At 43.8% G+C, this 16,345-nt stretch overlaps 2 protein-coding genes across 4 annotated transcripts in view; both read right to left on the bottom strand.

Annotated features, from left to right (window-relative positions):
- LOC142771528 (calcium-activated chloride channel regulator 4-like) overlaps positions 1 to 8,114 on the bottom strand; it is a 54,799-nt gene extending 46,685 nt beyond the window's left edge. For 2 of the 3 annotated variants that reach the window (XM_075873114.1, XM_075873115.1), the window contains exons 1-2: positions 7,823 to 8,113; positions 6,074 to 6,201 (exon numbers count right to left, since the gene is read on the bottom strand). In XM_075873114.1, coding sequence (XP_075729229.1) covers positions 6,074 to 6,201; positions 7,823 to 7,846 — 152 coding nt within the window. In that variant the 5' untranslated portion in view covers positions 7,847 to 8,113. Of the gene's footprint in view, positions 1 to 6,073; positions 6,202 to 7,822 lie in introns of all 3 variants that reach the window. The other variant, XM_075873116.1, reaches the window with a different exon arrangement.
- A 1,253-nt stretch (positions 8,115 to 9,367) lies between these two features.
- LOC119184933 (calcium-activated chloride channel regulator 2) lies at positions 9,368 to 15,849 on the bottom strand. The gene is made up of 3 exons (XM_075873113.1): positions 15,681 to 15,849; positions 13,132 to 13,432; positions 9,368 to 9,658 (listed from the first exon to the last, which is right to left on the bottom strand). The coding sequence occupies exons 1-3, from the start codon at positions 15,834 to 15,836 to the stop codon at positions 9,492 to 9,494; spliced, it is 624 nt and encodes a 207-aa protein (XP_075729228.1). The 5' UTR covers positions 15,837 to 15,849; the 3' UTR covers positions 9,368 to 9,491.
- Positions 15,850 to 16,345: the final 496 nt, after the last annotated feature.

The raw sequence follows: 16,345 nt of genomic DNA, 5'->3' as shown, positions 1-16,345 counted from the left end.
CTGGTTCACTGCACGGGCCTATCCCGCCCCGCGGGCCGGTACAGGCTCGGGCCTGAGCCAGACATGTATTAGGGCCGGCTCTCATACATATAGGTATAATGGCGTGCGTACGCCGTTTGGCTTTGTCGTTTGAACCAATTATTAAACTTATTTTGCTGGCTAGAAAGCTCATGCCTTACGAAATCAAGACTACTGAAGCAATAGAATATGCCTGATTAACGGGAATTGTCCTTCCACATGGGCACTAGCCCGTATTGAAACTTGACTTCATCTTAGTCTTTCACCTTTTCTTCCCCACTTTGGTGACTGCTTTTTCCTTTCTGTTAAAAACCTCATTCCCCTCCATTGTCGCTGTCACGAGCTGCAAGCCCGCAACCACGACCGAGAGCCACAGACAGCCACACTTCACTCCCGTGTTTGCACCAAGGCAGTCAGCCATCGGAGACTAGGCAACACTCTCTCACCCTATCAGTACCCGCGTGAGATCATGGTCCGGACACCCTGTCATTTGACGGGAGCACTAAAGAAGCCACCGGTGGTTCACTTCGGCGCTTTAATAGAGAGTTCTTTTAGAAGCACCAGGTCTAGTCTTGCTTTAAGACATAGCACTTATAAAGATCGAAGGCTCCTGTCAATAAATAAAAAAAATAGTTAAGCATTCATTACAGCAAGATAATGAACATCAGACCAAGAATAAAATCTGCTAACAGCTTGACAAAGATACTTGTCCCAATTCGTTACAGCCAAAAACAACGTACCATGCACATAAGCATCTCCAGTTTTAAATCTCATCTCCGTTAAACATTTCTAGTTGTAATATGTAGCACAGCTGTTAACAAAAGTAAATATATACATCAAAGTTAATACATGAATATTATCATGTTCATGGTTTTTTTGAGAAAACAAAAGATTTAAATGCAGAAAAGTGTATCACGGAAGTGGAAGCAATGTGCTATAACGAAAATGCACAAATCAGGCGTAAAAACCTTTATATACGGTTTATGGACTACTATGCATTTATAAATAAACATCATAACTACGCTGATGAAAAAATGGTGCATGTTTGTAATTCAACTTTTAAAAAATCTAAAACTGAGGGTCAGAATATGGGACAGGCAAATTGTTTTATAGAAATAGCATAACGCGCATTAATGATTTGAAGACAAGTGCTCAAGAACATACCACTTGACTGCACATCTTGAGTACTTTTCTGTGCAAATGCCATTTCCTTCGAACTCATTGAGTAAGGATGGCACGCGGTATGACAGGCTGCTCATCCCATATGCCGTGCGCGAAAAGCGTATGAGCCATTTGTCTCTCTCCTTAATGTTATATCAGATAGTTTTGGGTATATTCAGGTTGCATATCGACAAGAAACAAAGTATGGTTGTTGCATCGGAAGAATTTTCGGCATTTTATAGCGAGAAGAAATTTGAAAGCGGGCTGACCTTGAATGTGGAAAACACCTCTCCAACATGGGCGGGATATTGAGCACTTGCTATGTGGGGAACTGCTTTTTTGCTGAAGCTCAGTCAACCAATGTAAATGAACTTTTGCACGTGAGTTTTGCCGAAACCCGCAAGGTGGAGGAAGGGTTAAGAAAGGGAAAGAAGACTACCCCCTATTTGTAGCATGGAGCCACAAGGAAATCCATACGGATTTCACGGAAAGAGAAGCCTCTTAGTTGGCGAAAAATTCGTCCTGTTCCGGGGTTCGAACCCTGAACCAATGCCTATCCGGGGCGGCCGCTCTGCCAATTGAGCTAACGAGGAAGCTATCAATTGAAAGCACGACGGCGAATCCATCGACAACTCGAAGCACATGGACACACGTATTGGACATGTTTCTTATGTGCAATGCATGGGTTCGTGTGCTTCGAGTTCATACCAAATCAAATGAAAATCTTTATTTGTCGCAAAAAAATATACACGCATTGGGGTATATTTTTTTGTCGATGGACTCACCCTCGCGCTGTCAAGTTCTTGGTTATTGGCTTCTTGGTTAGCTCAAATGGCAGAGCGACCACCCCGGATAGGCATTGGTCCCGGGTTCGAACTCTGGACGAGGACCAATTTTTCGGCAACTAAGAGTCTTTTCTTTCTGAGAAATCCGTATGGATCTCCTTGTGGCTGCATGCTACAATTGAGTGGTTGTCATCTTTCCCTTTCGTAAAGTGGATTTTTAGTCTCAGTCCATACTAAGGGACGAAACGTTATCTGCTGTTATATGCTGTTATAAACCACGAGTTTAACACTACGTGGTAAAGTATACAAAGAACTCCCAGGCTTTTGCTAAACGTGGGGCGATATCATCATTCCAACAAAGAAGATTATTAAACACAACTCCCAAGGTTTAGACGTTCGATGCAGGTGTATGCAATCAGATCCAAGCTCCGATCTGAAACCTTTCGAAAAACCACGTCATCATGGTATCGTGAGAAGGACCACCTTAGTTTTTACTGCATTCAGTTTTAGTGAAATAACGCAGCTTCCTTCGGCCAAGGGTTGTAGTGCAGTATTAAAGATGACCGAGGTAGTGTTTATATCGCGTAATCTTACAAAAAGGAGGTGTCTTCTACATAAACTATAATCTTAGCGTCAATACAATTGTTTCTTATAAAAATTGATATGTGGGGCTTAACGTCCTGTAACCACCATAAGAATGTGACAGACGCTGTAGCGGAGGGCTCCGAAAGATTCAACCCCCTGGGTTCCTTTAACGTGCACTGAAATCTGCGCACATGGGCCTACAACATTTTCGCCTCCATTGAAAATGCAGCCGCCGCAGCCGGGATTCCATCCCGCGACCTGGAGCAGCAGCCAAAAAACCTTAGCCACTAGACTACCGTGGCGGGGCTGTTTTTCATATCAGTGACGTAGATGTTGTATAGCATGAGCCTCAGTATGCCACCTTGCGGTACTTCATGAGTTATTTCTTTCAGTCTAGATTGTTCTGACAGGATGGCAAGGCATAGCTTTCTATGCGTTAGATACGCAAGTGATAACATAACTAAGAGGAGTGCCACGAAATCCAAAACGCTCTTGTTCTGTATATGAAGTGTGGTGATTCAGGTGGTCGAACATTATAGAGTAGTCAACAAACATACCCAACATAAATTCTTTTTTTTTTCAGAAAACTGTTCAACATTAACTACTTTTGCGTTAGTACGGCAAGTTATATGAACATTGCTTCAGAGAAGCTTAAGTGTTGTGTTGTTATGATTGAGTTTTTATCCCAGAAAACCATAATTTTTCTTCAAAATGTTTTTTTCTAATTTTTTTTATACAATAGGGAGAACAGATACTGGCCGATAATTCGAGAATAGATTTATCTCACAAGATCTGAAAATGACGATAACTTTCGCACACTGCATCTTTCGAGGAAAAATTCCAGCACATGTCCAAATGTTAAGAAAGTGAGTAAGTGCAGGTGATAAAATGTCAGACACAAACGTTATAGGTCTTATCAGTAACCCCTTTATGTCACTCACATTGCTATTTTTAAGGATATAAAAGCCTGAAAGATTTGATCTAAAGTTGTGGGCGCAAAAAAGAAGATGTATGTGCATTTCGCGGACATATAGAAATTAGGTTTTGGCAATACTAAAATACGTTTTACCAAACTTGTAAAAAATCTGTGTAACTTATCCGCGAGTTCTAAGCCCTTTATGGTCATGTGATTGTGTATAAGCTCAAGCTGACCATTCTGGTGGTTTTTGCAGTTAAACAACTGGTTAACTACACACCAAGGCAAGTCGCTCTGACTACTCATCTGACTGAAAATGCTTTAAAATGAAGTTTTTTAGCACACCTGAAGTACTTTTTTACCTGGTTGCATTATTTCTTGAACGCCGAGAGCTTTCTTGGGCTTTTATCATAATTGCGAAATCATTGTAGAGCCGAGGTTAGGGACTCTTCGCGCATTTTCGAACTGCTTCAAACTTTAAACACTTCTCTTAGACACGTTTTAAAAGTTGTAGGAACGTGCTATATAAGGGTCAATGCACTCACACACGATAGTTTAATCTACGCTTCCAACTTTATTTCAAAACATCTTTAGTATTTTACAGTATATTTCTATGACGACAAACGTCTTCGAGTGACGAGCACCCACACGAAGTCGACAATATATATCTTCGGAGCAGAGCGATATATGGTGGCTCGCTTTCACAGATCACTGTACAGTGGCGGCAACTCAAAGAAGAATGGTTCAAAGAACCTCCTCGTTTGAGCATGAAAACGTAGTGAACGCTGGGGACAGTTGCCTGGGGAGTAGTACACACGACAGTTTTAGTTTATCTAAGTATGTCAAGCCTGGTGTTTACCTGCCATAAGCAGCTAGAACAACTCTGCCTTAAATCAAGTTTGCAGAAGACTTATCAATTCTACTCAACTGCCCCAGCTCGTACGAAATTTATGTAGGCTATATTTATAAATTACATACTCTATGGGGGTATTATATTTTGTTGTCGTACTTCGAAATACGTACGTGAGGCAGCCGCCTATAACTCCGGTCATATTTTAAAGTGCTCTAAAGTTGTTTCGTGAAAGTGTTACGGGTCTAAATAACCAAAGTTATGCACAGTGCGAGTGAAAGTTGGGACACTGACAAAAGTTCCAAAAAAATTCCGCCATATCCACGAAGTGAATGATGATGAGTGGGCGAAGCTCCAGAGGTAAACCTGGTAAACCATGAATCCTCTGTACATTTTGCCCACTCGATTTTATTACATCGCTCCCCCTAGCGTACGTCGCCGCACTAAATCGAACGATTGCCTTCAACCAATGACACGCGCCATATGTGAAATCAGTCCTATATTATAAGATCTCGCGTCTTTCATCAACTACAAGTACCGCTTTCTAGTTTATAACATCTTGCATCTTTTCATCATCAGCTACAAGTACCACCATCTAGTAAACACTACAAGAACTAAACGAGAGGTGGCTACATACAGGAGACGGTACCGCCATCTAGTGAACACTGCAAGAACTAAACTAGAGGTGGCTACATACAGGGGACGGTACCGCCATCTAGTGAACACTGCAAGAACTAAACTAGAGGTGGCTACATACAGGCTACAGGGGACGCACAGCCCATGCCCTAAGGAGCTTCGCCCCTAAAACACTCTAGCTAATATCGTGTTTTCGGCAGCTATTTTCACAGGAACCAAACATCGGACAGTGCTTCCTGCGTGCTGAAGACATAACTGGCTGAAACGGGCGGGGCCGGGCTGGGCCGATTTACCTTTGAAAAACTGGCTGAGAGGGGTGGAGAGTGGCGTTTTCGAGCCGGACTGGGGTCGGACCGGAAAATCTGGTTCGTGTAGTTCTCTAGCCCACAGCCCGAGTCCCCCTCGGGTGCACCAGTGTTGCGAACCAGTTTTTGGAATACACCCCACGCCAAGGTAATAATTACCCTACTTTATCCTACACAACTGATTTTTTTCTTGCTTACAACCCCGCCGCGTTAGGTACTCGGCTGCTGACCCGCAGGTCGCGGAATAGGCCTCCGTTTTTGATGGAGGCGAAGATGATTTAGGCCCATGAGCTCAGATTTCGGTGCATGTTAAAGAACCCCAGGGGGTCGGAATATCCGGAACCCTCTATTACGGCGTCTCTCATATTCACATGGTGGTTTTTGGGACTTTAATCTCCACATATAAATTAATAAATCAATCTACCTGAGCTATTTGAAGTTTTTCAGCAAAAACTTTCTTAATTAAGAATTTCCTACGTTCTTAAATTTATTTTCGCTAAGCAATGCGCTTTGTCTCTAGATAAGATAAGGAACACTCAAGTAATTTTACTTGTTTATCTATAATGTACTGGAAAACAGGTGAAGAAAAAGAAAAAAAAACTTCATATATAATTCGAATTGACGTGAAATCTCCGGGACTGCGCCTCTGTCAAATGGAAAAGCAGTGGCTTCACGTGTGTACAGTTTCTAAAGAAGTGCGCAACGGTGCCTTTCTGCCCTATCAGAACCAGTTGTTTGTCGAGAGAACGTTACAGCTGAACGGTGATGTGTTTAGAAATGAATAAGCTAGACGTTTAGACGAGAGAGCCATAGATACTTAGTGAAGTCTTTGTTCTCGCTGATGACTTCCCACGTCGATCTTCCTTGGCAGATCGCATTCTGCTCGCTGGGAGCGTGTGGGTCGTGGCGGCGTACTCCGTTAGTGGAATCGCAGAAGTGGCTTACCTGCAATATTTGTTGGGTCTATAGAGTCAAATTCTATCGTTCGTCGAACAATCCTACCAATATCCTTTGCTGTAGGTGCAACATCACACGCCGGAATGCACGGCTGAAGACTGATACGGCACGCATTATACCCCTGTCACACGGCCACCACCGAACTCCGTCAACGTGAAGCTCCGCTAGGTAGTTCGACGGAGATGGAGTTGTATCAGTGTCACACGGCAATGACAAGGTTGCAATAGTTGCCGCGAGGGGGCTAAGCCAGCCCTGTTTGAGTTTCCCCGAAGTGTCCCAAATTTATCAATAGGTGCTTTTTTGTGAATCTTCGTTATGCGGTTTTTACAATAACACTATGATAAGTACGTCTGAATGCAACATTGCATTAAAATTTTTTTCGAATGAAAACACATTCTCTAATTGTAGCAATGCTGGCAGCGACGCTGGCCACTTTGTGCCTAACACTATGTTGGTTTACGATTGCGCTGTGCTCGGTGACTTGTTGATTTTGCAGCCCGTGTACCAAAGTCCTTCTTTCCTTCGCACGTGAGCGCGTCCCTAGTTAGTCCCATTACCCATTCCTGCAGTCGTCGAAGCAGGTGAAAATGAGGCAGCATTGTCAGTCATTTATTGTTGTCACTGCGGCCATTTAGAGCTCGAAAGTTTTGTCTGACCTGCCGATACTGGGAACGAGAGTACCTCGTTCCGCTGCAAAAGGAGATCGTCGAACGTCCTTTGTGAAATGCTCCGTTTACCTTCATTTGCGTAAGGTTTGCCGTGTGGCACGGACCGCATCTCTCTTGTCGTAAGGACGAGGAAGCTAAACGGTGTTCGCGGTTGCCCGCGTGACAGGGGTATTAGTTTTCTCATTTTAAGGCGATAGCCTTTAAAGTATCGTACTCGCGTCCGTCCGGCCGTGTCCTACAACAGTGCAAGCTGTGGTCTCGCCCCCTCACTTCCTCTCGGTAATCACGTGACGGTACAGTGGCGCATAGCAACAGTTGCGCGCCAAGGCTGGGGGCTCAACCTCTTGCACTCTCTCAGCGACCACATCATTGCTTGAGAGCGTTAAAAAAGTATGAAAAAAAGAAAAAGAGAGGAGAAAAGAAAAAAATAGGAAGAAAAGACGTGGCATAGTTAGTGGAATGACTACGGGCTTTTTTAATCCGTCCAAAGGATGGTTACAGGTAGTTTATTTCAACAAAAGAAACTAACAAAAGTGAGATTGTAGCAGTCAGTCCTTTGGCTGACCGACCGAATATTTGATTCATTGATTGATTGGCTGAATGATTTATTCATTCTTCATTCATTCATTCACTCATTCAACACTGGATTTTCCAACATGCAGTATGTGCGAAGACTTACAAAGGCAGCTCTGACATCACCTCAGGAATGACGCAAGTTTTTCTATTAACACAAAAATACTAGTCTTCAGAGGACAGAAGAAGTAGCATTTTTCTGAAATCTTCCACGATAATGAAAACGCTCTTTTCTCTAAGTAATTAAATTGATTTTTATCGATATTTAGTGCAGTTCCAACATCTGGGGTCTAGGGGCGTTGCTTCTTTCGAGAAACTACAAAATTGAAGACCAAATAGACATGCGTCAAAGAGTAGAAGACACTCACGTTGGGGACATATGGCATGAACATGATTGACGATTCGACAGGATTTATCCTTTCTGTTGTGGTACGGATAATGCACTCCTTGGGGAATATACATGAAGTTTCGTTAAGTGGGCACGAATCTCCAGAGGCCAGTGTTGGGTTGAAGGAAATCTTTGACGAGCACGCATTCAGTTTGACCAATGTCACCCCTGTGACCTGAGTGAACAGAAGATAAGAGTATTTAGAAAGGCATGAACATCGATTAACTGCAAGTTTAAGGTTCGAAGTTGTCCTGATGTACTAGTACATGTAAGCTAAGGTTCCTAGATTTTCCTTTGTTTTTTTTTATGTGCCGAAAACCATAGAAACGAAATCGACTAATCACGTTGGCTAAAGCTCGGCTTCGGCCGCCATATTTTTCCAACCAGAAACTTCGCCAGCACCTTGCGAAACGAGTCCGCCGTTCGCCAAGGACGACACTGACGGGACGAAGAAGGCGCGCCGCATCCGCTAAAAGATGCGTGGCTAATGTACTTTGATATATGTGGATTTATAAAGCTGCCAAATAAGCAAGAAAATAGACGGGGAAATGGGGAAGTTCTTGGTACTTGGGCAAAAGAGAAAAATCTGGGGACTTCAGTGTAAATGCGTTTCAATAAAATTGACGTCGACAGAGTGGGAGGCATAATGCAGTGCTTCAGTTGCCAACGTCTGCTAGTTTTGGCGACCATGACTGCTTCTGCCAGCTGCCCCAGTCAGACCGAATACGTCGCACCTAATAATACCTGCAGTAGATCCAGCACGATCATAACTTCGCACCCCTGTAAGGCCAACTTCTAACCGAGTATGTACTACTGGTTGCTCTTCACTTCCTGTTTCCAGTATCACTCTGTAACTGTGTAACTGAGTGTGTGCATGATGTAATGTGTAAGGTCATTCGTGCTGCTGAGGCTTAGTTTCACCATGAGCGGAAGCCCTTTGTCAGGCCCTTGTGACCTTTTGCCCCTGCTCCTTCTTTCTTCAAAGGAGATAAAATAAACTTTTGTTCAGGTGTGCACAAGCAACGCCTCTGTAATACATTCGTCAGGGGACGATTTCTGCCGTCACCGATACCTAAAGAGAACAGATCGCTGAAGACACATCATGCGGTGCTGCACCTGAGTGTTAGCTAAAGGACGAACATGGGGAGGAGCTTCTCTGTGAGTAACTTCAATGAGACTCTTTGGATCTGCTGCAGTTGTCATCATAGCTTCGTCAGTCTTGTTGCTTTTGCTGTTATCAGCATTATCATTTCACACTTGAAATGACACTTTCGCCCTAGTCTGCTCTCAGCGCTAGCTGTCTGCATGTTACCACCATTACTGTGCAATTTACACTCGAGCAGCATAACAAAGTGGAATATACCTGTGTATTCGCAATTATATAAGCATTGTGGCGCAGTTATAGCTCGGATCATTGCGATTATGGTCACTACAGCCATAAACGTATTGCAATGATCGTAGTGTCGCAAAAAGAAAAATACTATGAACCTATGAAAGTGTATACGTTAGAAAAGATTGCTGATGAAGGCCAACATATTTGGCGGAATATAAAATAAAGCATATAATAGGTAGTCAAACAACGAATGAACTACACTGCAGTTACGACAATTTGATTCGGAGATCCCTACTAGCACATCAACTACATTTTTTCAACATATGGAGAAACTTAGTTGATAGGGCAACTCAGATAAAAGTCCCGAGCGTATTACAGGATCCTCCTCGCAGTAGGTTAGTGGGTACTTTTCGTCATCCCGCCAGCCATGTTCATCAAAGACTCCGTACCGGTAATGGGCCCATTCGTGCACAAAGACGTACGCTGCAAGAGCAAAATAGCCATGTCTGTAAGAATGCACCATGAAAAAAGTTAGGTTCATCAAATTCTACGACTACTTACTTCAGTGGTATTTAGTATCATGCCAAGGATTTATGCAGGAATTATTAGCGAGGTATATGTGCCATGAGTGTAACCAGATTATTTTCCCTTTTGCGGGAATGCGTCAGTTTTCAGAATTACATGAACAGGTCGACATCTGTTCGTTTTCAAACGTTACATGGAAACGACGTGCTGCCTTGAGACATGTCGACATAGCGAGATTGGGTGATAGGTGCGCTCGTGAATAAATTACAGAGCGTCTCCATGTCTCAGAAACGATTGAATGTTTGAAAACGAGATGCCATAAAAAATTATGGCTTTATAAGCAAAACAAAAAAAATCCACAGATCCCACGTACCTTGGGAATCGACGCTATGCGAAGCATGCGGAGGGAAGGTGACTGTACTGTAATTTTTTTTATTAAGTGGCACGCTATGAAATGACGCTAAATATACGTACAAATATTGCACAGACAGATACATGTTGAACAGCCGTAGATGTTTATATAACCAGTCCTTCGCACTTGAGCAATCATGCCAAAATGAATATTAGTATTAGAAAACTAGAATCGATAAGCTTATATGAAGTGCTAGTGCTCGTGAGGATAGTAGGCCTGGACACTGCTGCGTAAATCAACCGAATTCATAAAGTTGAAGTTATCCCGTCGTCACGGCTGTATCATATGAGTACATGTGTAATGTTTATAAAATAAGATAGCCAGCATTGCAACCACAATTGACGTTTTCGGTACATCAGGGTCTATTCCGAGACCTGGCGTGACAATGTGGTAGAATACTTGATTGAGACGCAGATTGCTGCTGTTCCATTCCTGCTGAGACCCTGACATTTATTATTATATGCGAAGCAGCTCCTTGATTGGCCTGTTTTACGCTGTCCCTCCATACGAACGGGCCGAGCACCGCAGGTGTTGGCGCAATGCCAAGCGGTGTTTAGCAGGTCACGCTGCTGCTGCGCGTTGACGCGCCAATCTCCTCTCAGTACGCACTGACGTCACTCTCTCCCTTGCTGGCCGCACACTCGCTGCAGCACCCGCAACTGCCACCTCGACAGTTCGCCCGCAACACCTGCCGCGACCACCACTCGCTGCACCACCGACTCATCGGTTCACGGGGAATGAATCTGACGCGCACTTAACGTCCGCGTTCAAACTAGGGCTTGCAAGTATCCGCCAATCCGGCTATCCGGTTAAACCGGAAAAAATCGAATCCAGCCTTGAAAGCCGGCTATCTGGTTATCTGAATTAAAAGACACGAAAATTCTGCTTATCCAGTTTTAATGAACCTACACCCGGTTATTAAAATATTCGGAAACAAATATTTAGTCTCGCTAAGAGTTTCTTTCAAAGTTAAGTGCTATAGGATACGCGCCGACACAACATGCGCAGCTCGTTAATTAATTACCGACATAATCACTGATGCCCCATGCAAAGACTTCCGGTTTCTCAACGGTGCATGCACTTTCACACCCTGCGGATATTTATAATTAACAGAATGTTTGGGAATGCGTAGCCGCCTTTCAAGAGGCATTATCACAAGTGGCTCACGTAATGCCCCCACATTAAGACAAATTAGCGATGTGAGAAGGTCAACAAGAGCACATATCAGACTTTTACGAATGGTTGGAATGTTTTCTACAAAAGCTAGAATCCAACAAAAACGAATATTTATCGTAGCATTACAAAATGAAAATCCTATTATTCGATTTTTCGAATATCACGGTATTGTTCGCCGAATTACCATCCGAACATCCGGCCAATCCGGTTATATGGTTTTCGAAAGCTAACAACCAAGGAATCGAATAACCGGATAACCAGTTTCGCTGCAAAGCCGGTTTAATGTTGAAGTCCTAGTTCAAACAAGTTTGTACGTGTCACCTACAATACCTACTCCGCCATCGCTTCAAACCAATCTTCCAGCGCTCACCGCCGAACCCGTGTTAGCGTCGTCCAACCCATGAAACCACCCATGTGCGACGCTGCTGCTTCGCAGCCCATTAGGGTTCCCTTTGGAAAGATGGTGTTAATTTTCTTTGCATGGGTCAGGTAAACGCTGTCAATGCCAAGCTTTTCGTCCCGCTCACACGCTAAGAGAACCCGTGTCTGTTCTCGCCGTTCCAGGGTAGATATGAACTGTCAATCAGCTATGGCACATACCCGCATACCAGTGGTACATAACCGCTCGCGGGTATGTGTCACTGTGTGGCGAAAACAATTTGACGTACGTGACGGGATTGTGACTTAATTCATGTCTTGATCCGCATGCCATGTTCGACAAAACATCATACCCTCCCATACTGATTTTGGTTCACGCCATATAAGAGGGTGATCGAGAAAGCACCCAGACGTAAGTGGACGGACGGACGGACGGACGGACGGATGGACAGACAGACAGACAGACAGACAGACAGACAGACAGACAGACAGACAGACAGACAGACAGACAGACAGACAGACAGACAGACAGACAGACAGATAGATAGATAGATAGATAGATAGATAGATAGATAGATAGATAGATAGATAGATAGATTCGTTTGCTGTATGCACGAAGTATACCCGTGAAATGGTTTTTTTTTCGCTGATTACACTATACGCCCAGGTTATATAGTTTCTTAGACAAAAATTAGAGCATTCTTGTTAGAATTAGTTATGATATGCTTAAAGAAATGAAAAATAGCAAACAAGGGGCATTACAACAAGATATCGGTGAATACGAGGAAAGATCTTCTACAACGCAGAAGATAACAAAGCAGTACCAAAACATATCGTATTCAGTGATAGGATTCCGCTCTCAGAAAATTAAAAGGGCTTCTTTCTATATTCAATAACGTTGAACATAGGCATAAAGGCAATGCATTACCATAGTTAGAACTCTGATTTGCCTATTAAACTTATCCTCCCATTACATCAGGAACAGTACCACATTCTCAACAACAAGGCAGCCGATGAAGCAGCATGATTAGCATATTAGACAGGTATGAATTGCTTTTTACATAAACTAGCGGAACACATTGCATTACAAATGCAGCATATTTCTTAAGCGTAGGACACGACCTTTGACCACCGTTTATTATTTCAACGAATGTTCCGCATCTTTCTCATTCGTTGATAACCGTCATTTGTAGAAATGATTGGGAATGCGATCTGTAGTATATTTACCAACCTGTTTATTTTATTAGTGTAACATTCCTAGAAATGCCTTAGGTGATCAAGTAGCCCAACAGCAACATCATATAGATGATGCGACTTACTTTTCAACACCAGAAAATTAATGCGCTTCATCCTAAGCGAGCTCTTCCGTGTGCAATGTTCGTCGTAGCACTTCTGAAACTTCGAGACACACGGCTGTCGGTTTCTTTACCTTAAACCAGAAGGTAATTAGGCAGCTGATACATACCGGGATTTCCAAATGTCTTGGTTGTTGGATCGTTCAATTCAGCTAAAAACGTTGGTGTGACTTTGATATACTCTCCGGGCTTTCCACAGAGCTTCCACTGCTTCGTGAAGGGCCTTTCCTGCTCTTGTGACTCTGCGGGGAGGTCGATGCGTACGTCACTTTTCTCAAACAAACTCGAAGACAAGCGGCGCGCACTGCTTCTCTTTGGCCACGTGTGTGGGAAGTTGATTGTCACGTGCTTGAAGTACACGAGGCCATTGGTTGCACGGTGAAGGAAGTGAGACGAAGACCTAAGCAGGCTCTGCAAGCATGCGAGTAGATTTAGTTCAACCATTTTCCTTAAGGGTTGGTTTGTAATGACAGGAAAGAAGAGCTATGTGTGAGATAACTAGAGAGAATAAATGGTAGAAAAGGAAAGCTAAAGAGGTTAGCCAGTTCAGTATAAGCAGTTTGCTACCCTACCCATGAGAACGAGATGGAGGAGATTGAAAGATAGCACATCACAGACACAAGCACATAGTCAGTAACAGTCGCCCACTATTGGCTGCTGTTGCTGCAAATGGCAGTTGCCCCCTTCTATTGACTGATTGCTCCTATTCCTATCTTCTACCTTCCTACTCTTTGTTCCCCCTCCCCCATCTCCCTACAACACGGTGCGCCGTGCTCCCTTAAGGGATGCATAAATTAGGCGTCTTTTCCTTCCTCTAACCCCAATCACAACCACCATGAATCGGGAGTGGAACACGATATAACTGTCGCAACCGCAAATTCGCACAACAGTTTAGTATGACGAATGCATTAGTTGTCGATATGCGTAAAGCCTTCTGAAAGCTCCTCCGTTCAAAAAAAAAAAAAGCATGATGGAAGCTAAACAAAAAAAAAAAAGAAGCCGGAGGGTCTAGCCAAAATCGTAACCATCTGAGGCGTGGAAATCAAGTATTTTGACACAGATCTACGAAACTATTTCAGAAAAATGACCATATATGTTAGGTAAAGTACTGTGAAGGGTGACGCTGTTCTACTCAATATTGCGTGGAGAAAGCGCAGGATTGCACCAAGCCTTACACAGTGTGAATTTCTTAACAATTCGCTGGTTCAAAGCTTTCTTACGAAAGGATGAACTATAATTAATCCGCATTAGGCGCAGCACCAACAACAAGCTCAGCCACAGCCCCACAGTACCCTCATTTCTTGTTGTGGTCATGTGAGCTCTTGCACAGCATGCCACGCATATGGCAGAAAATAAGATGTTACCTTCTGAGAAGACAGGGCACGCAAGCATGTACCCAAGTAGGAAGTCGGGACGCCTCAGACGCTTACTAACAATTGAAGACGCACTCAAAGACGAAAAGAAAGAAGGCATAGAAACTTATCTGCGCATGCCGATACAACATGCGAACATGTCAATCTGGCATGTGTGGAGATCTACGTTAAACACGACTATTAAGGCATTTGATTTCATATTTGTGCAAGTTAATCGACGGTTGGCTTACGCATGCGCTACCAATACTATTATTGATATACCAATCTTCGCCCCGCCGCGGTGGTCTATAGTGGCTAAGGTACTCGGCTGCTGACCCGTAGGCTGCGGGATAGAATCCCGTCTGCGGCGGCTGCATTTCCGATGGAAGTGGAAACGTTGTAAGCCCGTGTGCTCCGATTTGGGTGCACGTTAAAGAACCCCAGGTGGTCGACATTTCCAGAGCTTTTCACTACGGCGTCTCTCATAATCATATGATAGTTTTGAGACGTTAAACCCCACATATCAATCAATCATATACCAATCTTCAACTATCAGACACGTTTCTTCATTTCTAAGCAGGTACAGAAGAGTGCATACGTCGAAAATTGGCGTGCGCTCGCAATATTGACAATGTAAAGAAAGATTAGAATGCCAGATTGATAGGTTATCATATTGCATGGGCATGAGCAAGTATGCTTTCAGCTAGATAAGTTTTCATCACTTCATTCACTTTAGTTGCGGAAAGGACAACGATTAACGTATGCACCCCCTAGTCATAAATTGAATGAACCAAAGTATCTTGCCTGTCGATGAGGTGTACCTGAACGAATAATAAAAATCACTGGCGTTCCACGTCGTCATAAGCGTTGGCGGTGTCAACACAAGTGATGCAAAAAAAAGATCATCTCGCGATCATAGCGCCATATGACGTGACCATTTAACGTCATCGTGACGGCGCTGATCAGGAAGTGTGTGGGACATCATATCATGTACGTGATGTCATTACAGCACATCACTGTTTGGTGAAGGGTGTACCGACCTCGAAGGCAGTGCGAAACGTGTTGAGGTGCAAGACATTTAACATGCCTCCGACCCTGGACCAATTGCAAGACGATGCTATTTGCTGGAAACATCCTAATGGGGTGCGTGGTAGCTTCAGTACATCTAATCCTAAGAAAATGAACAGGGCTGTATGCTGAGGCGGGGGACCCTGCAAATTTTCTCGTGTCTCTAAGAAATTAGAACATCATTTAAGTACTTCGTTTCGCGAAAACATATGTATAAATATTTCCATTATGGTAAATACCTTGACGTTCTCGACGATGGTCTCGTTGTAGGGCACATCCTTGTTGATCGAAATCAGCAAGTCCTTGTAGCCTCCGTCGCTCTTGTCTATCTCCAGACTTTTCACGTAGCTCAATAGGCACAGCAGTGCGGCAACAGCAGGCACTCGCGAGGCCATTCTCAGACAAGAAGCTGTTCAACAGAGTGAAAGATAAATGACATTTATAATTCAAAAACCAGTCATGGCACCGTGGCTACTTAAAAGTATTTAAATGACTGATTTGATAACATGCAGCTTCCGTCAGCGCAGTTCAGTATCGGAGTCCAGAATGCGGGAGTGATGCGTTCATTATCGATAAATTTCACACGTAGCAGAATAATATACGAGAACGCAGTTGTTTCGACCTATGCGCTTATCCGCGGTAGACCCTATCCCTAACCCTTCCCTTTCCTCGTGGGAGGCCGCTCTTCAGGTCACTGGCTCGGACGACCAGTTGTGGCTGGTGCACCGGGCCTGCCTAGAGATGTCGGCCAGGGGGCTCCCGGACGTCTAGGGGCCCAAGCACATATACTTTGATTTTTTTTTTTCAAATAAAGTTGTATCCTCTTCCTCCTATCCGTCGAAAATAATACAGCGAAGCGCGCTCGTGGCCATTTGCCTAGCGCTACGTGCCATTCTGGAGTTGT

Source organism: Rhipicephalus microplus, chromosome 9 (genome assembly GCF_043290135.1).
Source record: "Rhipicephalus microplus isolate Deutch F79 chromosome 9, USDA_Rmic, whole genome shotgun sequence".
Lineage (NCBI taxonomy): Eukaryota > Metazoa > Arthropoda > Arachnida > Ixodida > Ixodidae > Rhipicephalus > Rhipicephalus microplus.
The sequence above is the reverse complement of the archived record's forward strand: the minus strand, read 5'-3'. Positions and strand labels throughout refer to the sequence as shown.